Raw genomic sequence first — 26,963 nt, forward strand, 5'->3', positions numbered from 1 at the left:
GTGGGGGGGTGAAGGAGAGGGGTGTGGAAGTGGCGGGCGGCCATGCAGATGTCACGTGACGTGACGTCACACTGCGGGGGAGACTGTCAGACAGTTTGTTTACATGCAGCAGAGACCCCATGTCGGGCAGGTGAGTGTCTCCACTCTACTGGCATCCTCTCTCACTCCTCCCTCACCGCTCCTCGCGCTCTAATGGCACCACTAGTGTGATATTGGTCATGGCGAGTAACAACTAGAACAGAGTGAGCAGGACGCCAGTAGGATTATTAGGTCTCCGTCACCCCGCGCGATAAGTCATTAACTTGTATCGGCCCAGGTGTTCTCGACACCTTTCACTCGTAATTGCAACTCGAAACAACAGCGAATATTAATATTACCGACGAGTTCAATGGTAAAAAAGTCACATTATTCTAGGTTGTGCATGTTATAATGTTAGTGTGCTTAATGAGAGTAGTGGTTGATGCAGATGTGTGATGGGCGGGTCCTCCTTCCTACCCATCTTCCACTCTTTAAATGCCACCTGTATGTCGAATTGATTGTATTATAGTATTTTATCGGCCAACTGTCCTGGAAGTTACTTAAAATTCATCTGCATGCTTATGTCAACATCTATATCAATCCATATTTCCATATACAGTGTGTGTGTGTGTATGTATATATATATATAATAATATAATATATATGACAGTGTCAGACCACGGAGGAAGAATTGAAACAGGAATTTCCTTAAGTACTTTCGTATATTATTAATCTTCAGAAGGAGTGATTTACAGGTGATTGATTGATGAAGATTAAGCCACCCAAAAGGTGGCACGGGCATGAATAGCCCGTAAGTGGTGACCCTTTTAAGCCATTACCAGTATCAAGAGCTGATACTGGAGATCTGTGGAGGTGCGACCGCACCCTGCGTGACGGGAGATGTCTCCCTTGTGAATATGTTAAGATGAAGATGAAGCCACCCAAAAAGGGGCACGGCCATAAATAACCCATAAATGGTGGCCCTTTTAAGCCATTACCAGTATCAAGAGCTGGTACTGGAGATCTGTGGAGGTGCGACTGCACCCTGTGTGACGGGAGATGTCTCCTGTGTGGTTTACAGGTCAAGTATTGGACATATATAGGCAGGAGAGGGTGGTGGAGTGAGGTACAATAACAAATGAATGGGAATTAGGTAGACACAAATTTGAGCTGCACAAGAACTGCAGAAGGCTTATTGACCCATACAATGCAGCTCCTATTCATACCCACCAATAGGCCCACACATGGATAATAATAGCATAAGATAGTAAATATTTACAATGAATTAGTGAGACAAATGTGTATCAATGATCCTACTCAAATCACTCATTAATTGATCTATCAAAAATGGATCTAAGTTATATAAACCACTTTTGATAGATCAATTAAAGGGCGATTTGAGTAGGAACATTGATACACATTTCTCACTAATTCATTGTAATTATTTACTATCTTATGCTATTATTATCCATGTGTGGGCCTATTGGTGGGTATGAATAGGCGCTGCATTGTATGGGCCAATAAGCCTTCTGCAGTTCTTGTGCGGCTCATATTTGTGTCCACCTAATTCCCATTCATTTGTTATTGTACCTCACCTCACTCCACCATTCTCTCCTGCCTATATATGTCCAATACTTGACCTGTAAATCACTCCTTCTGAAGATGTATTAATATACGAAAGTACTTAAGGAAATTTCTGTTTCAATTCTTCCTCCGTGGTCTGACACTGTCATATTTTTAATCACGTGTTTATTTTTCCTGATTTACACACGAAATGTGTGTAAATCTGAAATGTGTGATAAGATTACAAGGGTAGTGATCTTATTGTAGTCCTGTGACAAGTATTGCTACATATAAGATAAGCAACTAAGCGACCTGAAGGCAGAGCAAGCTGCCTTCAGGCTGCGGTGTAGTAGCATGGGCAGTCGAGTCACAGCCGAAAGTAAGTTTGTGATCGAAATCTCATGGCAGGACAGAAGTGCTTGTGAAGTGTTTCCCGTCACCCAATATCTCTGTTCACATAGGAGTAAATTGATCGTTCGGAGTTAGAAAACTTTTAATTTAAATCCTTGGAAAGGCTAGTAGTTGACCTAGGGGAATCTTTATCAATTTAATTTAATTAAATTTTTAAATTAAATATATTTATTAAAAAGAATGTGTGTACAAAGAACATAAGAATAATATACAAATGTGGGGGACAGGAGTTACACAAAATAATGAAGCCACAATTATGCAAAGTGTTTCGACCAAAATGTGAAATAATTTGGAAAAAATTTAATTAAATGCATGAAGGGGTAAACTTAATATTACAAGAGAAGTAAGCTAAACAAATGGAAAATGTAAGGAAAAAAATGGATGAATACAATAAAAAGGTAATAATGATAACAGGTTAGTGATAAGTTAATGATGATATGGTAAGCTTAACAGGCTTCCTGTCCCCCTACTATAAGAAACCATGAGGTAAATATATTGGAGCTAGTACAGTACAGTATTACTGAATTTTATCCTTTGCAAAAATTCTGTTTGTGTTTTTACAAAACTAGAAAATGGATTTAGGGGTGCAAAAGTAAAATTACGACCCGGCCGACCGACCGACCGACCGGCCGACCGACCGGCCGACCGACCGACCGACCGACCGACCGACCGACCGACCGACCGACCGACCGACCGACCGACCGACCGACCGACCGACCGACCGACCGACCGACCGACCGACCGACCGACCGACCGACCGACCGACCGACCGACCGACCGACCGACCGACCGACCGACCGACCGACCGACCGACCGACCGACCGACCGACCGACCGACCGACCGGACCGACCGGACCGACCGGACCGACCGGACCGACCGGACCGACCGGACCGACCGGACCGACCGGACCGACCGGACCGACCGGACCGACCGGACCGACCGGACCGACCGGACCGACCGGACCGACCGGACCGACCGGACCGACCGGACCGACCGGACCGACCGGACCGACCGGACCGACCGGACCGACCGACCGACCGGACCGACCGACCGACCGACCGACCGACCGACCGACCGACCGACCGGACCGACCGGACTGGCGGACAGACGGACATACATATGCAAACAAGCCTGGGTTGTGGAGTTTTCAGTTATATATGCATACACAGTACAGTTGTACCTCGAAATACGAGTGTCCCTGTATACGAGTTTTTCGGAATACGAGCAGGATTTGCTCGGAAAATTTGCCTCGGAAGGCGAGGGTTGCCTCGGAACACGAGTTTGTTGATACACGTACAGGCCGACTAGCTCGTGGTGGCACAGCGATCGCGCCTCAGTTTACCAGTGTCTCGCGCCCAGTGACTATCCCACCTGAATTCTTCACAAGGATTTACAGTTTTTTGTCGTTTTTTTGGCCATTTCAGAATAAAAGTTATTATATATCTCGCCATAGGCCTCAAGAAAGCCATTGGTAAGGTTCAACCTAAGAAAATAGCTGTGAGTAGAGGCAGTAGAGGAGTTCCCTTCTTCATTAAGAAAATGTGTGAAGTATGGGGTAGAACTGCAAAGTTTTGTTGAAAAAACTCACCCAGATAAAGCTGTAGCAGGCTGTTGCATTGACCTTTTAAATGACAATTTGATTTCTTACTACAAACAAGTGTTAAAATGTAGGGAAAAACAAGTGTCTTTAGACAGATTCTTAGTAAGACAAGCAAGTCCTAGTGGTATGCAGGCAAAATGTGCCAGAGAGTGCACACCAGTGAAGTCCTCACTGCCTGAAGTTATAATGGAAGGGGACTTCCCTTCCAAACAGTAACTCCTCTCCTTCTCCCTCCTCCTCACCATCTTCCATATGCTAATAGCAGTCATCAGCAAGGGTAAGTAATAACTTGAACATAATTTTGTAGGTTTATTTAGATGAATTAGGTATAAAATTTAGTTTGAAGTGAGGTTTTTGGGTAGTCAAGAACGAATTAATTCATTTCCCATTATTTCTTATGGGGAAATTAGCTACAGATTACGAGTTTTTGGAATACGAGCTATCTCTAGGAACAGAATAAACTATTAAACCGAGGTACCACTGTATATACAAGAGTTCTTACATTCTTGTAACGCCACTAGCACGCATAGCGTTTTGGGCAAATTCTTATTCCTAATTTTCCCCGAATACATCCCGCCAAATCGTTTAACAACCAGGTACCCATTCACTAAAGGGTGAATAGAAGCTAAAGTTAAGGATTGGTGCCCAGTAAATCCTTCCTGGCCTGGATACGAACCCAGGACAAAGTGCTCTCGAAACGCCAGGCGAGCGTCTTACCATTACGCCACAGGGCCTGCTTTAAAAATGCTTTATTATTTATATGTACAAGAGTTGTTACATTCTAGTTACGTGCTAGTGGCTGTACAACAGCCACTAGCACACATAGTGTTTCGGGCAAGTCCTTAATCCTCATGTTCCCCGGAATACGACCCGCCAAATCGTTTAACAATCTCATATCCATTTATTGTTTTTGTTGCAACAGTGCCAAATTATCAAGATTTTTCAAATTTTTCTTATTTTATAATGGATATTTCCATTGAGGATACTATATTTTGGTGTCAGACACATGTGTTTATATTGATTGCTAGAATTCACAAACAGAATTAAATTTTTCATATTGTCACTATAGTAGTGCCATCATTTCAAGAATATCATTTGGAGCCTACTTCTTTTTATGAAATACACTGTAATGTAAATACAGTACTGTGCTAATCACAGTGCAAGGATTGAACATGTAAAGTGCTTGCTGTAATTAAATTTTATACCCTTCAGCATCACTTTGTGGCTTAATTACTTGGGTTTCAGATAGAACTTTTGTCAGTTTTTGGCAAGCTGGACAGGCAGTTATAAGCATTCCCCAATGAGCCAAGACATTGCCCTCAGCTGCCTTCACAATCTGTTGAAAGAACTTTCCTGTTTTAATTAAACCTGGAGGTTTTCATTAAAATTTTTAATAAACCATTCTGAGAAAGTGGTTAGTAAGACTATTGAAGGGTTAGCTAACCAGCTTGGTCTACTTGTAAGCATAACTGCAACTGTTAAATCAGATCTGGTAATCATGGCCCAACTATCCCAAAGTCCCTTAACAATGGGATAAAACAATTCAAAGTGCCATAAAGCAGCTAGGCCATTGGTCTTTTCATCTGCCAAAGGAAGGTATGGCTCTTTTACCTTAGGTGGGTTGATGTGGTCTGCATATTCTGCAGCTGAAGTTCATGTGTCCTGATGATTGTAACTATACTGTGTACCTCTGCTTTCTTTGTAATGGCTGCTTGTTCACTCTATCTCTGCCTCTTTCACAGCCTTCTTGGCAGCCTCGACTGCTTCCCTTTCTACCCGCAGTTTCAGTAGGCTGAGATTCTATGCTTTCTTTGCAACTTCTCTAATTCCTTTGCAGCTTTTTTCTTAATTACGTTATCATGTTTGCAGCCAAATAGTTAAGACATACAAATTTCAATGGGAATATCCCCAAAAATATAATATTTGTATACTGTACTGTACAGTATATTGTACATTAAAATTAAAATGTTGATTATAAATAAACCATGTATGAATAATTATATAAAATAACAGGAGTTCCTAACTGATTGCAACTTACCTGATGTGGCCTAGAATGGCCCATCAGTTCTTTGCTGCTGATACACTGTACTCAAAATATGGTGTGACATTTATGGGTACATGAACTAGTTTGCCAGTGTAGAGCGCAAAAGTTAAGCAGACGAATAGTTTAGTCAGAAGTGGGATTGGTGACTGACCAACAAATAGTAACAGTAAATTTGATGTTTTGGTCTGAGCCAGTTGGGGCCTTCATCATTCAGTTGAGGGTTGTGACCATGCACTGTCCTGGACAAGGGACATCACTGGCTGCTTCCTCTCAGTATAATTGCCAAGGAGGCAGTTATTGGTCACTGCCTGTGACATACTTCCTTACTTATAAACACCAAGATGTCTACTGTGAATGTGTTTACTTGGCAATTGTGTACTGTTTCTTTTCATCTGGACATTTAATATAACCAGATCCTGTTGCCTATGGGGAACAATAAGCTTCTTTGATAGTGGAGAGCGGTAAGATGGTAGGCATATTATGACCCCACAGTGAGGATCAAGGCATCCAATGCACCTACATGTATGTTTTGTACAGTTTTGTATTTCCAATAGGGTCATCTATGTACACTGTTAAGGGGCCAAGGCGAGATTGTGTTAACCATGTGCAATGTAAATGCAGTATTTTCAGTAATTAAAATATTGGTTGGAAAATTAGTAGTCGAAATAAACTTCTTGGAGGTGAATTGGTCTTTTCCTTGTCTGCAGCTTTTGGGATAAAATGATGCCCATAGAGGGTTGGTAGCTTTGTTGTTGTGATCTCTCCTGAAGAGTGCGAACATTATAAAATATTGATTCTATCAAGGTATTTTCTCACATGAACCACATGCCACGCCAACTAGTGCTGAGGTAACTAAGAGTAAATACATGTATAATAAATGAGCAAAGGAAGGTGGTGGTAAGGCATGAGTTTGATTGTAATCCTGTAAACTACAAATAAGTACTATAATTATGCAGAATTAGTCTATTTAATGCTCATGTCCTCTCATGTTATGCAGTAAGTTATGCATGTATTAGTTATCACAAAGAGCTGCTGATCATTAATGCACCACAAATAATTTTTTCCATTTTTACACTGAAAATGGCAGTTGACCTCAGGCTGCAGTTGTTTTCCTTGATAAAATATTTAGTCATGTGTTAATTTACTAGTACAGTTTATCAAAGACATTAATGTTATGATTCATCTAATATTCTTCTCTTGCTGACAGGGTCTCATCTTAGGATCGCCCTTCATAAATAATAGATGAGAAAGCCAGAATCACCTAGCTGACCCTACGTCGCCTTGGAGCCTCTGATGTGCCAAGGACGATGAGCTCCCAGAAGGAACACCCCACCTAGTCAGCCCCAACCCTTCAAACATAACCTGTTACTCCAACCCTGAAACTCAACTGGATTTGTCCTCAGACCAAGCCATTCCTGGCCACTGCCACTTCTGTACACCGGACCAAGCAACGAGGAAGAAACCTTGCTTACATACAGTAGTGGATGTTTGCCGTTTCTGTGATTAGATGTTTTGTTAAACCCTCTTCCTATTTCTTGGAGTTTATCATTCCTTCATGTGTTTGTGTGGTTCCTTCATGGTTTATAAAATATAGTTCACTTATCTAGTCAAATTGCTTTCTGTATGCCCATATTAGAGATATATTATTTTTGTAATTTTATTTAGATGTTATGCTATCCTCATTAGATCATTATCATTATATCTGCAATGGAGAAGCTACCTAAAGTTTCCTCACGATCTAACTCTCCTGTGAAGAGTACACGTAAGGGAGATCAAAAAGTTCAGTTTTCTGATGAAGCTGATCTAAGGCTAAGAGGGAATAAAGTAAGTGGTAAACCACCTGAAGTTCCGCGAGCTCCTCCATATGGCCGAAGTAGTAGTAGACTTAGTGGGAGCAGTAGTATCAGCAGCAGCAGCAGCAGCAGTAGCTCTAGCACTAGCAGAGGGAGTAGTGGAGGAAGCAGTAGTTCTGCACTAGACCGGCCATCTGGAAGGGTTATTGACTCTTCAAAATGGACTTCTTCACTGGACCGGAAACGATCAGGGTCAGTAAGAAGCAAAATCTCTGACCGTCCCCAAAGAAGTGATATTAGTAGAAGTCTTTCACTAGACAGAAGAAGAGCTGAAAACTCTCGCAGGGAAAGTGCAAGTCCTAATAGTTCCAGTACGGAGAGAAAGAAAAGAGAAGGTGAAAGTAAAGATGTCCAAAATAAAGAGAGAAAAACAAAAACCAGAACACTGGGGCCATCTCATAGCAGAAGTTTCTCTGGGGAACGTCCAAAGCTTCTTGGTCGGCAGAAGATAGCTCCTCCTTCTGTATCCCAAGGTTTAAAAAGTGACCAACATAAAAAGGAAAATATTTTAGAACAAAAACTCTCCTTACAAAATGATGATAAAAACACAGGTAAAGTTTCTAGTCGCTTCAGTGTGGACTGGGCCGAGAGGATGAAGCGTGCAGCCTCAAGGAGTCCTCACAGAAGTCAGCTAAATGGAGAGGGATCTGCAAGGGAAGATAAGGAAAATGAAAAGGTGAGAGATAAAGGAAGAGGAGAATCAAAAACTCAAGATAAAAAGGAAAGGGGAAGATCACTAAAACGAGAAAACAGGAGCAACAAGTATTCGTCCAGTGGAAAGCATAGGCAGTGAGTATTACATTACTGTATTATATATTTAAGCTTAAGCATGCCAGAATTGGTAATACAGTACAGTATTAGGTTTTGGTAACACATTTGGCTCATTGACTGCACCTTTTGTTTTGCTGCTGGTTGCCAGGAATGATATATTTAGTGCTAAAAAATTGATTTCTTTTATGATAAATTAATTATGTTTCTAGTAAAGAGATCAATACACTTTATCTATGCCATTAAAATGTAACTGTATTGCCAAATTTGCAATTCAACTCGGTACTCGATTATATTGTACATTCATACAGGATATCCCAGAATTAGTCATCTATTTCTATGAAATTGGAAGAATTTTTTAAAAGCTCATGTTTATTGTTGTTTGTCATGTTTAATGTGTTGAAAATATAAAATACATATATATATAAAATATATAATATTTATATATATATAATATATATTTATATATATATATATATATATATATATATATATATATATATATATATATATATAATACTGTATATATTTATATATATTATATATAATATATATAATATATATTTATATATATAATATATATATATATATAATATATATTATATATATTATATATATAATATATAATTATATATATATATACATATATATATATATATATATATATATATATATATATATATATATATATATATATATATATATGTCGTACCTAGTAGCCAGAACTCACTTCTCAGCCTACTATTCAAGGCCCGATTTGCCTAATAAGCCAAGTTTTCCTGAATTAATATATTTACTATAATTTTTTTCTTATGAAATGATAAAGCAACACTTTTCTCTATGTATGAGGTCAATTTTTTTTTATTGGAGTTAAAATTAACGTAGATATATGACCGAACCTAACCAACCCTACCTAACCTAACCTAACCTATATTTATAGGTAAGGTTAGGTTAGGTAGCCAAAAAAAGCTAGGTTAGGTTAGGTTAGGTAGGTTAGGTTGACGAAAAAACATTAATTCATGAAAACTTGGCTTATTAGGCAAATCGGGCCTTGAATAGTAGGCTGAGAAGTGCGTTCTGGCTATTAGGTACGACATATATATATATATATATATATATATATATATATATATATATATATATATATTACACTTATTTGTATAATTTGCACGACGTTTCGAACCTCCATGGTTCATTCTCAAGTGATATATATATATATATATATATATATATATATATATATATATATATATATATATATATATATATATATATATATATATATATATATATATATATATATATATATATATATATATATATATATATATATATATATATATATATATATATATATATATATATATATATATATATATATATATATATATATATATATATATATATATATATATATATATATAATCACTTGAGAATGAACCATGGAGGTTCGAAACGTCGTGCAAATTATACAAATAAGTGTAATATATATATATATATATATATATATATATATATATATATGTCGTACCTAATAGCCAGAACGCACTTCTCAGCCTACTATTCACGGCCCGATTTGCCTAATAAGCCAAGTTTTCATGAATTAATGTTTTTTCGTCTACCTAACCTACCTAACCTAACCTAACCTAGCTTTTTTTGGCTACCTAACCTAACCTTACCTATAAATATAGGTTAGGTTAGGTTAGGTAGGGTTGGTTAGGTTCGGTCATATATCTACGTTAATTTTAACTCCAATAAAAAGAAATTGACCTCATACATAGAGAAAAGGGTTGCTTTATCATTTCATAAGAAAAAAATTATAGTAAATATATTAATTCAGGAAAACATGGCTTATTAGGCAAATCGGGCCTTGAATAGTAGGCTGAGAAGTGAGTTCTGGCTACTAGGTACGACATATATATATATATATATAATATATATATATATATATATATATATATATATATATATATATATATATATATATATAATATATATATATATATATATATATAATAATATATATATATATATATATATATATATATATATATATATATATAATAATATATATATATATATATATAATAATATATATATATATATATATATATATATATATATATATATATATATATATATATATATATATATATATATATATATATATATATATATATATAATTTTGTTTGTTTTTTGTTTGAAGAACCCTAACTCTGATAATGAATACACAAGAATGCGCATTTTTTGTGACATCCCATATCAAAGGATTGTGATATAATATCACAAAGATTTACAAAGAAATTTTACAGAATTGGTTCCACGCAAAGCAATTCATGAACTTGTGCACATTACTGTGTTGTGCTGTATTTTTTTGTATTATGACATGTTTGTGGAAGGTCCTCTTTGCTTCAATGTATTTTTATTTTTATTGTTAAAAATTAATTAATTGTAAAAGCTAGTTAAGTTGTATTGCTACTGGAAACATTGTAATGAATTCCTTGATGTTTTAGTGAAGAAATGATGACTATTGATGGTGATGTAATGTGGCTGGGCAGCGGCAGCAAAAAGAATGGTTATCTTCTCTTCAATTATGCCAACCTGGACGACCCTCCGAAAGAATCCACTGCTAGAAAATACAACCTGACATTTAAATTTTCCCAGGTAAGGTTTTATAGCTCATAAAACAACTATTTTTAGTTTTAAAAGTATTTTTTCTATGGGAAGCCCCTACGGCTCCCTGGAGCTTACCGGGCTGATATGTATGTATTAGACTGTGGCAGCAGTCGATTGAAGTTCTTGCCTACCGGGGACCATGAGCCAGAACCTGGCCTTCTCAGAGAGGCACGAGGAGTAATGGCCTATGGCAGCCCTTGCGTATTTGGAAGCATTCCATGTCTGCCATTGACTGGGATCTGGCACCCAGAAAGGTAGGTGTAACAAAACAAACCCCACATGGTAAAAATCGCTACTAAAATCCCAGCTAAACTAAACTAAAACCTAAAACGCTGATTGTCCATGCAGCCCCCCCTCCCCTCAGGAGGGGAAGGGGAGGGCCCAGACACCACAGTCAATATCAGCCAAGGAACTGAATGTACAGCATTCAGTTCCTCGGCTGATGTTGACTGTGGCGGCAGTTGACTCTGGCCTCTGACTCTTGCAGTTCTGTGCCTTGTGGTGTATTTCTACTGTGTGTGGTGTGCAGGACAGGAGTATCATCAGTATTGATGATACTCCTGTATCATACTCCTGCAGGACATCAGTATCATCAGTATACATCAGTATTGGGGCTGCGTGCACTTAGGGCCACCTTCCCTAACTGCCCTGTAAGTATTGCCCTTGCGTCTTCGGGTTATCTTCCTCAGGGCATTCGGGAACCGTTTCCGTAAGGGTCTTTTGTTGCTCGACAATTGCCTGCCCTTAGGGCCTGCTGGGGTATTTGTTGCCACTGTTTGGCCTTGGGTAGGAAGTGGTATCGTTGCTGGTAGGAGCACAAGATATTGTGCAGCTTGTCTCCCATTATTCACAGCGGTCGGTTCTGTTCCTCCTTGGAATGATGTGCTTTTCGTTTTTGTTTGTTTTGCCTGGTGGTGGTAAGCATGACAGAGTCTGCTGTCATGCAGTCTCTGCAAGCAGCTTTGTCTAGTTGTTGTCCCAAGTTGGACTTGTTGGTTCTCCAAGGGGGGCCGTGGTGGGGCTTCCTGGAAGGGTCATGCCAGGGTTCGGGGTTCCACTAGTCATAGTGAGCCAGTGATGTCAGTTTTGGAGCTGTTGGCGTCTGGTCAGCGCAGTGGTTGCTCTGCTCGTCGTTTGGCTTCTTGTAAGGGACGTCGGCTCTTTCGTGGGTCGCCCTGTTGATGAGACAGGCTTGCGCTGTTTGCTCACACCTGGTCCCATGATTAGTGGACGTTTCGGATCGTCTTTTCTGGCCTCTGGTGGTATTGGGTGCCTCCTTATCCTCTAGGGGGTTCGGGGCTGGAGGGGCAGGCCTCTTCCCCTGCGCTCTGTTGGGTCATCTCGGAGGATGTAATTACCTAAGAGTAGTTACAGGATGAGAGCTACGCTCGTGGTGTCCCGTCTCCCTAGCACTCTTTGTCATATAACGCTTTGAAATTACTGATGGTTTTGGCCTCCACCACCTTCTCACTTAACTTGTTCCAACCGTCTACCACTCTGTTTGCGAAACTGAATTTTCTTATATTTCTTCGGTATCTTTGTTTAGTTAATTTAAATCTATGACCTCTTGTTCTTGAAGTTCCAGGTCTCGGGAAATCTTCCCTATCAATTTTATCAATTCCTGTTACTATTTTGTACGTAGTGATCATATCGCCTCTTTTTCTTCCGTCTTCTAGTTTTGGCATATTTAATGCCTCTAACCTCTCCTCGTAGCTCTTGCCCTTCAGTTCTGGGAACCATTTAGTAGCATGTCTTTGCACCTTTTCCAGTTTGTTGATGTGCTTCTTAAGATATGGGCACCAAACAACTGCTGCATATTCTAGCTTTGGCCTAACAAAAGTCGTGAACAATTTCTTTAGTATTTCGCCATTCATGTGTTTAAAAGCAATTCTGAAGTTAGAAAGAGTAGCATAGGCTCCTCGCACAATATTCTTTATGTGGTCCTCTGGTGATAGTTTTCTATCTAGAACCACCCCTAGATCTCTTTCTTTATCAGAATTCTTTAAAGATGTCTCACATAATTTATAGGTTGTGTGGGGTCTATGTTCTCCTATTCCACATTCCATAACATGGCATTTATTCACATTAAATTACATTTGCCAGGTGGTGCTCCATATACTTATTTTGTCCAGGTCTTCTTGAAGGGCATGACAATCATCTAAGTTTCTTTTCCTTCTTATTATCTTATCATCGGCAAACATGTTCATATAATTCTGTATTCCATCTGGTAGATCATTTATGTAGACAATGAACATCACTGGTGCAAGAACTAATAAACAGTTGAACTGAACTGAACTGAACCCGAACTGAACCCTGTGGTACTCCACTTGTGACATTTCTCCAGTCCAATACATTACCTCTGATTACTGCCCTCATTTTTCTATCAGAAAATTTTTCATCCATGTTAGAAGCTTACCTGTCACCCCTCCAATATTTTCCAGTTTCCAGAACAACTTCTTATGTGGAACTCTGTCGAAAGCTTTTTTTTTTTTTTTTTTTTTTTTTTAGGTCCAAATAGATGCAGTCAACCCAACCATCTCTTTCCTGTAAAATCTCTGTTGCTCAATCATAGAAACTGAGTAAATTCCATACACAGGATCTTCCAGATTGAAAACCATACTATCTGTCTGATATTATATCATTTCTCTCCAGGTGTTCTACCCATTTAGTTTTTATTATTTTTTCCAATATTTTGACTATTTCATTTGTCAGTGATACAGGTCTATAATTGAGCGGGTATTCCCTGCTGCCACTTTTGTAGATTGGAACTATGCTAGCCTTTTTCCAAACATCTGCTACGACTCCTGAAAAATCAGCTGAAGTGGAATGCTGAGCTCGGGTGCACATTCTCTCAGAACCCATGGTTCTGGTTTCACCATGGTGAAACTCCGTCTGGGCCAACTGCTTTGTTCTTTCTTAGCTCCAGGATCATTTGTTTCACTTTCGTCTCTAGACACCTATATATGCTCTATGCTGTTCTCTGGAATTCTTATTGTGTCTAGTTCTCTGAAGATCTCATTTTGTACAAACACACTTTGGAACTTTTCATTTAATGTTTCACATATTTCCTTTTAATTTTCCATGTATCTGTCCCCCATTTTCACCCTCTAAATATTATCCTTTACCTATAGCTTGCTTTTAATGAATTTATAGAAAAGGCCTGGATCTGATTTACATTTGTCTGCTATACCGTTCTCAAAGTTCCTCTCTGCCTCTCTCCTTACTGACATGTAGTCGTTTCTTGTATATTTGTATCGCTGGTATGTTTGGGGGTTTGGTCTCTTTCTATAATGATTCCATGCTTGTGTCTTTTGATCTCTGGCCCTCTCGCAATTTCTGTTGAACCAACCCTGTTTCCTAGGTCTGCATGTCTGTTTTGGTATAAATGTTTGTGTTCCTTCATCGTATATATTTTGCAAAATTTGGCATACATCTCATCTACTTCCTTGCCTAGCAACAAGTCTGTCCAATTATACGCATGAAAAAATTTCATAGTTCCCCGTAGCGTCCTCTCTTGAAATCGAGTTTAACAACTGTTTCACTGTCCCCATTCTCTACTAGATTATATCACATAGCATATTTAATGTTTAAGAGGAAGTGATCACTCTTTCCTAAGGGAGGAAGGTACTGGATGTCAAATACCTCTTCTTCTTTCCTGGCGAACACTAGATCCAGTACTGACGGAACATTCCCTTGCCTCATTCTTGTGGCCTGCTTGACATGTTGATACATAAATGTCCCCAAGATGAGGTTTACAAATCTACCTGTCCAAATCTCCTCTGTTCTTGCCTCATAGGCCTCCCAGTCTATTGCCTTAAAGTTGAAGTTCCCCCAGTACCAACAATTGGGATTTATCTTTGTCAGCTCTTACCATAATCTGTCTCATGAACATTATGAGGTCTTTGTAATTTTACCATTTGGGTTTTTTGTTATGCCTACCTTTCTGGGTGCCAAACCCCGGTCAATGGCAGACATGGAATGCTTCCAAACACATGGGGGGTTTCCATGGGCTATTGCTCCTCATACCTCTCTGAGAGGGCGAGGTTCTGGCACGCGTGGTCCCCAGTAGGTAAGAACTTCAATTGACTGATGCAATGATCTAATAAATATATTTCAGCCCAGTAAGTTCCGGGGAGCCTCCGAGGTTCAACCAGAAAATGGCAAATCATTATATTAAATGCTAGTTTTTGGTTTCTGAATATAAAAGTTCTTATTATATATAATGCCATGGGTCCCAAGAAAGTCAGTGGTAAAGTTCAACCAAACAAATAGTTGTGAGTAGAGGCAGTAGAGGATGTCCCTTCCTCATTTAGAAAATGTGTGCTATATGGGAAGAACCACAAAGTTTTGCTGAAAAAACTCGCCCAGATAAAGCTGTAGCAACCCATTGCATTGACCATTTTTAATGACAATGTGATGTCTCACTACAGACAAGAGTTAAAACATAGGGGAAAAGCAAGTGTCTTTTGGCAGATTCTTAGTAAGACAAGCAAGCAGTGAACCACAACCAGGTCCTAGTGGTATGCAGGCAAAACGTACGAGAGTGAGTACCTCAGAAGCCTAATGTTATAAGGGAAAGGGGGGACTCCCCTTCCAAACACTAACCATCTTCACCGTCTTCTATGCTCCAACAAGAGTCCTCAATAAAGGTAAGGTAAAGAATATGATTAGTATTCTATATAAAATGTATTTTCAAGTTAATATTTTTGGTGTGTGAAACAGTGAAACAGATTAACCACCGTGCTGCGCCGAGTTTATTGTGAAATTCCCCCTGTGCGCATGAAATAAAGTGTTCCCAAAAAATTCTTTTTGTCTTTGTAAAATGATAAATTCCCTTCCCTGAACATGTCTATGTAAAAATAAATACCAAATTCCACTTACTTTGGCTGTGGGGATGTGGACAAGGTGCACTGTGACATCATCAGGGCCTGGTCATTCGTGCATGACTCGTCCAAACACGGTCGCGCGGGCCATTCAAGCACCGGGTGTTGCCACAAATATATTTTCAATTATTTGTTCTATGTATTTCCAATGCGTTTTTATTTGTTTTTTATTGTATATGATGCATATTTGTGTCTTTTACAGTATGTCTACAGTAGAACATTCATAATGTTCCATGGAACTGTAATACATGTCAGTAATGTTTCCACAATAAATGTTTATTGTTGCAATATTACTTGTTAAAAATTCACTAAAATTAAAATATGTACAGTTTCACACACTATTTACACAGTAACACACTGTAAGAGAGGGACCCTTGTGTAGAGAGAAATAGCAGTGCTATTGAGAGAGACCCTTGTGTAGGGAGAAATAGCAGTGTTAAATGTTGAAAAACAGTCTGGAACTCGGACCCCTTTCAGATGGACAGGGCATCATCTCAACAGGAAAATGTAATCTCCTAAAAAAAAAACACTGTAAACAAAAGGGATAAAATGGTAATGAAAAAGCAGATTCAATGCAAGAAAATAGAGAAACAACAGTGTTAAATGTAGAAAAACAGCCTGGAACATTACAAGACATGTAAATGAATTATTGAGAATGTGTATGACATGTATAGGGAGGGGGACATTATTGGAATCAGGCAGGCAGTGACATGTGCAAGCCCCTATCAGTCACTTGGGAGAGGGAGGCAGTGAGAACCAGACCAGTGTTGTGGATGGTCTCCAACAAATACGATAAGTGCAGTATTATAGATGTTTATAGCGGTGCTTCCCCTTTTCTTTATGAGTTAGAGATAGGAATTTGTGGAAATGAGGATTTTTGGAACCCTGTGTGTAGGGAGTGGTGTGTTGTTAATTCAGGTGGTGTATGTGCTAAGCTGTGTGCCACATGGGGGGTTATCCACATTTATTTTGTATATCTATTTGTGAACCCAGGCCCTTTGTAGTGACCTATGGGGAGTGGAATAGAGTAATGACCTTAAATCCCAGGTTGTAGAGGGAGAAGGAACCTTCCCCCCCCCTTTTGTCTGTATCAATCCTGTGGTGGATCCAAGTACACCCCCCCTTTTGTCTGTATCAATCCTGTGGTGGATCCAAGTACACCCCCCCTTTTGTCTGTATCAATCCTGTGGTGGATCCAAGTACACCCCCCCTTTTGTCTGTATCAATCCTGTGGTGGATCCAAGTACACCCCCCATCCCCTGTTCTAAGAAGTGTGAGGAAATCTGGTATTTGTTAAAAAATCCTTTTTGTAAAATTGTACCCCAAGGTGTACTTCTTGTCCCATGTAGTTAAAACTGGTGGCTATTACTATATAGACCCCTGCACTTCCATTATTTATAAGAAGGTAAGAGCGGGTGTTAGCGATACTTTAGGGTACGGCTTTCAATCCTGTACCTTACAACACTGTATTACACACTCAGTACTTCGGAAGTGAGTAATAATCAACGAAGTAGTCCATGGTGCACAGCGCGACTTCGCTCTTGTTGCACCAGGTACAGATAAATTTTCACTTCGAGTTTCGTCATTCTGTGTGCTTGCAAATAACGCACTCACGTACACCCTTGGCTTTAGTACTTGTAGGTTGTATGTAGCCAAGCTTGTAAAGCATAAGGTAGTATTGAAAAGATTATAGGAAAAGATCAATTTGTTAGGTAGTCTTGAAAAGATGACTTTGTATGGTCCCACACAGGAAGAGATTGAGCTTGCCTCAAAGAGTATCCATCAGTCAGGAAGAGATTCAGGTAATCTTGAAAATATCTATGGAAAACACCACCATGGAAACCGCTAACACTGTTCATCTATGCTACTTTTATCAGATGCATCATCACTGAATGCAGAAAACAATTCATATATGTATCATCTAAATAAATTGGAGATAGCTTAGGATTGCAAGGGTGACACTCAGAGCTACAACTGGATACGCTCGCTGTATCATCCTCAAAGGTGCTGTATCACTTGCATCCGACCTGTGTTAGGTCCTTATTGCACCTAGCTTCACCAATATTATGACCCTTATGTTCTTCAAACAATAAGGTTTGAATTTCACCGACAGAGCATTATCTTTCAACACCGTGTCAGACAGATGTTTGGGAGCCAGAGGCGCGTGCGCCACAAATGGTTGCTCACTCAGTATTAACCCAGCCAGCAGCCCTAGGGCATTCTGGGAATTTTTTAAAAGATGGCTGCCTCTCACTGGAGGTCTTAAGAGTCCATTTCCTACACAACCAACCCCGCACACAAAACGCTTGGCGTAATAGTGGCTTTAGGCATTGTATGTACTAGCTCTATCTATAAATCTATCAATTTTTGTAAAATCTCTTGTATGTATGTACCTTACCTGAATAAACATTTATTTATTTATTTATTTTATTTATTTATTTATTTAGAATGAATACGGAAAAGTAAAAAATGGTTTTCATGGGTGGCGCAGTTTCCCGCCGACCAAGAATACTTGGTTGGCGCAGTTAAGTGGTCAATTCAATTTACATTATTTCTTATTGGGAAATTCTTTTCGGTTTACAAATTTTCGGTGTATGAATTTTCTCTTGGTTCAATTAAATTTGTAAACCAATGGTACACTGTGCACGAGTTCTTACATTCTTGTAAATGTAAACTCCATACTGGCCGTAATACTCGGTATGCAGAATGATGAATAATGAAGGTAAGATGGAAGAGGCAGTTTCCTCTGCTAAGCTGGGGAATTAAGTGACAAAAAAAAAGTTTTTTTATTGAAAGACTAAAATAATTTTTAGTAAGGTAACATTCTTTATTTTCTTCTTAGTCAGATTCAAAGCTCATTCGCATGCTGATGGAGGCACATGGCTTTACTGAAGTTGAGAGCAATAGTTCCTTCTTCAACTTGTACTGGGGAAATGCTCACTTTAACCCTAATGAGATTCGACAACTCCAAGATTGGCAAAAGGTCAACCATTTTCCAAGGTCAGTATGTTTGTCTAGCAAAAAAATGGAATTTAAAATTTTTGTTATTGTTATTAGTACTTTCCATGATATATCTTGATAATGATTATTGGAATTTATATAAACCTTTCAATGCACTTACTGGGTTGAAAACTTTTTTACAAACTCTTCTTGAATTGTTTATTAGTGTGTTGATACTTTTGAACAATTTGATGTAGTAATTTTAATTGTAATTCCTAGTGGACATTCTTAAAACTCGATAAATGTTCAGATTTGGTATTTGGCACTAATAGTTCTAAGACTTAGTTAGAAAACTTTGGGAAGCCAGGCAGTAATTGGGTATCCATATGATGTACAAAAATTAATTCCAACAGCAAAATTTCAGTTAAATCCCAAATACTGATTTCTGTTTGTTTAATAATGTCTTTTCCAATAGGCAGCAGCATTTATGTGAATCAAATGGGAAAATGTTCAGTTGTCTATTGTGATTTGTGAAAATCCAATGAGGAAATTAATAAAATGCTTCGGTTATGGTATGTTAATGAATTTGAATTTTTTAGATAGTATGTATGGTTTATATTTTAAGATTACTGTATTTTATATTGTTTGCCACTTTGGCAAGCTACATCATTAACCATGTACTCACTCTTTACTAAGTCAGAAACACTTTCTTAATTTTTCTTTATATATTTTATTGCATCCATTTTTAGGTGTGTGGTACATTTATTTAATGAAATTTAATGCAAAGTATTACTTACAGGTCTTCAGAGCTCACAAGAAAAGATCGTTTATATATGAACATCAAACGAATGCAACGGCAGTTTGGTGTCAAGCTCTTTGACTTCATTCCAACCAGCTTTATTCTACCTACAGAATACAGGGATTTTTGTGATACTCACTTACGTGAACGGGGAACTTGGATTGTTAAGCCAGTGGCCTCGTCACAAGGCAAGGGAATATACCTGGTCAGTCAGGTAGGTTTGCCAATTTCTATTCCGTAGTGCAGTACATGAATTTAATCATTATTGGTATATTTTGGACTTTATTATGTACAGTATATGTATTATGTATTACAGTATATTTAAGATTTTCTTGATCACTGGATAATGTATGAGCATTGGTTAGTGTTTAATTATTGGTTTCATGTTGAAATTATAGTGTTGAGAATTACATATATTTATACAGCAATATATTGGTTTCCTTGGTATTATTCACCTAGGTTCATTCTTTCAAGATGTGAAAACATTTTTTACCTCTTTTTGCATAATAATTTTTATCCTCTGATAGGTGGATCAAGTTCCAGCAGATGAGACCTCTTTATTATGCCGCTATATTGAATCACCCTTGCTAGTGGATGGGTACAAGTGTGATCTCAGGTTATATGTTGGCGTAACATCTCTAGATCCACTTGTTGTATATCTGTATGAAGAAGGATTGGTGCGCCTGGCAACTGTTAAATATCAGCATGGGAAGAATTTATGGAACCCCTGCATTCATCTCACAAATTATTCTGTTAATAAATTTCATTCTAATTATGTTCAGTAAGTAATAATTTTGGCAGGAAAATGATTTATTTGGATGAATTGTGGAAGTGTCATTGCTATAATATTTGGTCAGATTTTACATGCAGTCACATAAGGTACAAGGTATTAAAGAATATAATCATTGTTCATGATATGTAGATACAAACATGCAGTTAAAATGTTGGTTGAATAGAGCATAAAGTGCTTAAAACAATGTATCGAGACACAAAAATGAGAGTACAATTTAAAGATGATATTTCACCTGTAAGGGCTCTATCAATATTAATGGAGAAATACTAGCTGCTTATAAAAAGCAAAGAAGTTGAGATTTGTTAAGGTCAGAGAGGTGAGGTAAAGGTGCAGTGAGGTCAGAAAGACATTGTAAAGGTGTGGTTAGGTCAGTGAGGTGAGGTAGAGGTGCAGTGAGGTCAGAAAGGCAAGGTAAAGGTGTGGTAAGGTTAGTGAGGTGAGGTAGAGGTGCAGTGAGGTCAGAAAGGCAAGGTAAAGGTGTGGTAAGGTCAGTGAGGTGAGGTAGAGGTGCAGTGAGGTCAGAAAGGCAAGGCCCCTCTTTCTTCCAAGGTGGTATTGTGGCAGTTAACATTATTGCACTCCGTTGCCGCCACCCGTCGGTGACTCATTTTTCTCCCGATTCTGAGCGAGTGACTGGCTCGCATCATGTATTAAAATATTTGTAAAAAATTTAATTTTTATCCAATCAACTTCTGGGTGGTTTCAAAAGGAGCACCTTTACATTGTGCACAATTTGATATGAAAATGAAAGACTTAACACGAAAATTTATGTCAGAACACTGAAAAGATATAAATTTGTGGTGATGAACGACAAAGTGTCCAAAAGTTAAAATATTTATTAAAATTCCATTTATTCTGTTATTATGGGACTAGTTTTAAAATACGCACCTTTATTTTGTGAACAATTTGATACCAAAATGAAACATGTAACATAATTTTTTTTTATCAAACTGAATGAGTATATACATTAGTCTGTATGTGTGCCAATTGATGCTCGTTCACGGGTAACTTGGCCGATTTTAGGCTTTGCTGTGGGAAGTCACACTGGGATTTTAGACCTTATATGCATACATCCCTGTAGAGAATTCTGTTGCGAACACAATGATACCAAAGTGAATGACGTAGTATGAGAAATAAGGTGAGAAAACTGAAACGAGTATACACATTTTACTGATTTTGCGTGCTCACAAGTAACTTTGCCGACTTTAGGCTTTGCTGTAGGGAGTCATGGCGGGCTTTTGGACCTTATATGCATATACCCCTGTAGGGAATTCTATTGCAAACACGATACCAAAATGAATGACGTAGCACGAGAATGTAGGTGAGAAAACTGAAACGAGTATACACTTTTCGGTGTCGCCGCACGCTCGCCAGCACCCAACGGCACATGATGTCATTTCTGCGGTGCGCATGAACGGCATGTGATATGTTAAGTAGATCATTTTACAGCCTGTGCTGGAAAGTGCTTCACTGTCTCTGGCAATGCTCATGGTGACTCCCCCAGTGATCCCAAGATGGATTCCATTACCATTTTCCCCTTCAAGGTTTTTAGGAAATAGTTCTGTGGTCCATTTTCCATTGTTTAAGTTATTTATGAATGCACCTGGATTGGGCTGAAACTTTGTCTTTCATAGTAACCACTCTGGTTAGGGAAGTATGGTTACCCTAGATGTAGTAGGTTTGCATCACAGTAAGGTAGTTAGTGGAGGTCTGGATGGTGTTTCAGTGGGCTTGACTCATAATACAGTGAGGCAGTTGGTGGCAGTCTGAATGGGTGCTTCAGCTGAAGTTGGCCATCTGTCTCCATTTAGATTAATTTCCAATAGTTCATTACTTTTAGAGAGGGAAGGGTGTTCAGTGTGTTTATTTCCAAATGTAAGTGTTGACAAGAGCTAATAACAGCATAACTCCATAGAATTTATAATGCCCTTTGGTGCTAGTTGTAGCTTTGGGGTTAAACATAAGTTTTATACAACTCTTAGATAGATATACATTGCAGATACTAAAGTACATGAAAGAATAAATGGTCTGTACTTGTGGAGAGAAGCATATTAAAGTTATATGATACAGTACAATGCAAAACGAGGAACATTTAGAGGATGATTGTAACTTGTTAGGATATGAAAGGTGAAAGAATACAGTAATAGTTAAGTGCACACTAAAGGGGCTAGTGAATACTAAAGAGTAATCTTGCTAGTAATAAAGTAATATTAATAAAATTAATAAAAGTAGTAAAAGTAATAGAGTAATCTTACTAAAGAGTAAGAGTTAAGAGTAATTTTGAAGCAAGAGACAATCAAAATATGAGCTGTTGTTTGATGTCTGGGAGCACACAGGAATGTTTGATTAAGAATACCAAGCAGGGACTTGCACCAACTTCTTCTCTCCCTCTCTTCCAATATAATTGAGGTTGGAGTAAGATATATATGGTTGTTGTCAGATTGTATGTGAGACATTGATAAAAATTGTATGAAAGACATTGATAATAAGTAAAAAAAAACAATGTTTTGTTGAATGACAATGCTATTTTTTTTTTTTTTAAACGCTAAAAGGAATGAGGACCCAGAGGTAGACGATCAAGGAAACAAGTGGTCTTTGAGTGCCTTTCTGCGCCATTTAAAGAGTCAGGGAATTGATACTGGTGCCCTGATGCGGTCTATTGAAGATGTCATCATCAAATCTTTACTTGCTGCATCCTATCAGATGAACACTGCAACAAATATGTTTGTTCCTCACAACCGTAACTGCTTTGGTGAGTAGTTAGGCAGTTCATTTTGGATAAATTCCCCCAAATATTGCACCCCCCCTTCCCGACTGAACTAATACACTTTTCCCTAACATTTGTATCTCTTCCAGAAAATGCCTGTATTCATTACACCATCTAAACTAGTTACACCAGCTTGTGCTCATTAGTTAGTTAAGTTGACTCTCAACACATTACGTGATTTTGGCTAATATTAGCGTCACTGGACTTGTCTGTCGGTTAATATTTACCATACACAAATGTTTATTATCATGCTGATTATTTGTAAATTATCAAGTAATTTGAAATGTGGGTATTTATAATGTATCCTCATGGGTCATTCATGCCCACGAGCAAATGGATAACCTGCTTTTGTTAATACAAGCATGTATGTCATACTGGGGAGGATCAGGAGGAATACTTGTACTTATGGTGTTCTTTGATCTTATTAAGATGATGATGTGGTTGTAGAAATTGTATAAAATGTTACTGGTGAGCTGCTGAAGTGCTAGGGTCACTGCATCCTGAGGGGTGAACTTTATATGCTGATCAGTTACTCTCTGCAGGATGTGAATATGGGAGTATAACCACTCTAATTGTGGTAATAGATTGTAAAGCTTGTGGATATGATGCATATGTATGTATGACATCTTTGAATATGGTATAAATGCCTGTATACAGAACTACAAGTTTTGGAAAGGTGGTAGATTAATATATGTAGGCTACTGAACAGGAAAACAATTGGAAGTCTATTGGAATTATTTTGCATATATTATTAATATTATTTACATCTAGTATAAATTAAGTATTTATTAATAATGTTTGAATTCATTCTAATTTATTTTTTCAGAATTATATGGGTTTGACATTTTGATTGACAGTCAGTTAAAACCGTGGGTGCTGGAAGTCAACTTATCGCCATCTTTGAACATTGATCAACCTCTGGATTTGAAAATAAAGTCAGCCATGCTTGCTGACCTCTTCTCACTAGTTGGTATCCAAGTTATGAACCCTTGCACAGCTAAAATATCATCACGTCCTTCTGTTTTTCGCAAGTTGCCATTTTTGGTGAGTAGTTAATATTTAGTAATTCTAGACATTATTTTTTGTGGTGGTTTATAAAGGTTAAGTTTTATTACCAAAAAAAGATATAATTTGTATTTATTAATAAAAATATTTTTTCCTTGTTAACATTGAAATAAATCTGTGTTAATATGGATTGCATTAAAATTTGTCTTTAGTTAAATATTGAAATAATAATGACTTTCCTCTGCAATACTGAAATTTCTAGGGTATCTTGTATATTTTGTTGGTAATTCTTAGTGTGTATAGTATTGTGCATGTTCAGTCAGGTTGTACATGTTCCCTAGGTTATTGTTCAAAATATGTCCTGATACGGTGGTGTGAAACACACGAGTATCCTGAGCCAGGGCAGGTAGCAGTCACTGGGCTAGTGACACAGTGACACAGTCAAGGGCTTAAAGTTAGCAGTATCAAAAAATGGGGGATCAGCTTATGACTGTAAATACTCATTCATTACTGTTTTACTATTAATCGGCTCTTTGCAAGCACTATAACTGATAATGTTAAAGATGGATCAATGTACTTTAGTTTTAAATACTGATCCAAAAGATCATGGAATCAAAAGATCTTCAAAATTTACCTTTGGGATTTGTTTCTTCTATTATTCCCATGTATAACTTTTTATATTGTATATGAATTACTACCATGCAATACTTTTCAAAAAAAAGGAAAAGAAAAAACAAAACAAATTATATATACAGTGCAACCTTGATTCTGCAAATATCCGGTTAGGATGCACACTTTTCTGGCCGGATTTATTCACTCAATTTCACAAACGAGTTTTCTGAAGTGAGGGATGTGCTGATTTGCTTAGTATGTTGGGACAGAGTTCACAGACTGGTGGAAAAGTTGCCAATCATATCAAAAGTTAAAATTAAAAACTGCCTTAGTGAAATCAGCCTGAAGAGCATGGGCAATATGAGGATATGAATGAACAAATCCACCAGGGCCGTGATGAGGGTTCGAACCTACAATCACGGCCTCGCACCCTCGTCATGGCCCTTGTGGATTTGTTCATTTGATATATCACGCTATTGTGATTTGTGTGTGTAGGATATGAATGTTAACTCTTAATAGGGCTCCAATCATCTTTTTAATGACTTTCATAGATGGACACAGCATTAGAAGAAGAGTTGGGGGCCCTGGGAAAGCCAATATTTAAATCAATATTAATTTTTTTTTCAGTTGCAGAGGTTTTTGTTCGGTAAAATACAGGCTCTTTCTTTGAAAGTGAGATTTTGAGGCTTGCGCATGGGGAAATATACTAGATGTGGAACGTGTCTGGAAGTCTCTTTGCAGACAGGTTCTCTTAGTAGTTTTCTTCACATGACAGGGTGAAATTAAAATTTCTCTCGGTGAAAGCAGCCCATAGTGTGTGGGAAATATTAGTACAAACACTCTTAATATGGCTCCAATCACATTTTTAATGATTTTTCATAAATGGACACAAAATTACACATGATGCATTGAGGGTACTGACTAGTTTGGTCTCTACCACCTTCTTTCTTAACTTGTTCCATCCATTTACCACTCTGTTTGCAAAAGTGAACTTCCTAATGTTTTTTCAGCAGCTTTGTTTCCTTAGGTTGAACCTATGTCCTCTTGTTCTTGAAGTTGCAAGTTTTCAAAGTTTTGCCAATTTTGTTGTTGTTACTATTTTGTACGTAGTAATCACTTCTTATTCTTCAATCGTCTAGTTTGGTATATTTAACGCCTCTAACTTCTGTTTGTAGCTTGTCATAAACCTTTTTAAGGTCCAGATATACCCAGTCAGCTCAACCATCTATTTCCTGTAGTACAATATCTCTTAGGCTCTGTAGTGTAATTACCCAAGTGTATTTACAGGATGAGAGCTATGTTTGTGGTGTCCTGTCTTTTCAGTACTCTGTCATATATAGTTTTGAAACTACTGACGATTTTGATCACCACCACCTCATTTAACTTATTCCGATCGTCTACCACAGTTTGCAAAAGTGAATTTTCTTATATTTCTTGGTAGCTTTGTTTAGTTAGTTTAAATGTGCGTGAGAACTAGTGTGCACGCAAGAGAGTGAGATTTACACTCATTAAAAAATTACCAGCAGGTAATTAATTTCAATTAATTACCAGCTGGTAATTAAATTAAATTAAGAAATTAAGAGAAATTAAGAGAAATTAAACCAGCAGGTTTAATTTCTCCTGCCTGGAGATGGCTTGTAGTAATTTACTTTCCAAACTTCAATGTAAATATATAAATTCACTTTACATGTCCAGTAGTTTAGCTCTATTATTATTGTTTAAAGGGTGATTAATGGGAGTTTTGATTTATCTACTTCTTTTAGTAGATTATTTCTCACTTGTGAGCAATTTTGCTGGAGAGTGGCTGCAAGTATGCTGGCTGTTGAGTTCCCAGAAAAATAAGCGGGGAAGCTGGCTGGAGGGTGGGGGGCAGAATGATGGGTAGGCTATGTAAATATATAGCATATATAGCTAGCATGAGAGTAGGGCAGGTGAATACTGAGGCAAGTAGGTGGTAGGGCAGAGCTGATCACACTGTACAGTGGTGCCAGTGCTATTATGATATATTGTTCTGCCTAATTGCATAGTCCTGTCCTCTGAACACGATGCATCTTGCATAAAGACACAATGAAGTGATCTACTCAAAAAGCAGCTTATCATATTCACTCAATGTTGGATTTTTTTTTTTTTTAGTGGTTGTATAAAAACTATGAACAATATTCATGTAATCATTTTTCATGTTATATTGTATCACGGGTAAATAAAAATATAATGTATTGCACTTTATAG

The 26,963-nt window shown here is 37.8% G+C and overlaps 1 protein-coding gene across 9 annotated transcripts in view; it reads left to right on the top strand.

Moving 5' to 3' along the window:
- The first annotated feature begins 18 nt into the window (after nt 1–18).
- LOC123767737 (tubulin polyglutamylase TTLL5) overlaps nt 19–26,963 on the top strand; it is an 88,191-nt gene continuing 61,246 nt past the window's right edge. For 8 of the 9 annotated variants that reach the window (XR_006774001.2, XM_045757701.2, XM_045757698.2 and 5 more), the window contains exons 1-8: nt 19–130; nt 6,845–8,279; nt 10,773–10,923; nt 18,661–18,818; nt 19,558–19,771; nt 20,085–20,338; nt 22,903–23,102; nt 23,944–24,161. Coding sequence is in view for 8 of the 9 variants with exons in the window: in XM_045757701.2 (XP_045613657.1) it covers nt 7,345–8,279; nt 10,773–10,923; nt 18,661–18,818; nt 19,558–19,771; nt 20,085–20,338; nt 22,903–23,102; nt 23,944–24,161 (2,130 nt within the window). In the remaining variant the exon portion in view is untranslated. The other variant, XM_045757699.2, reaches the window with a different exon arrangement.

Source organism: Procambarus clarkii, chromosome 67, assembly GCF_040958095.1.
Source record: "Procambarus clarkii isolate CNS0578487 chromosome 67, FALCON_Pclarkii_2.0, whole genome shotgun sequence".
Classification (NCBI taxonomy): Eukaryota; Metazoa; Arthropoda; class Malacostraca; order Decapoda; family Cambaridae; genus Procambarus; species Procambarus clarkii.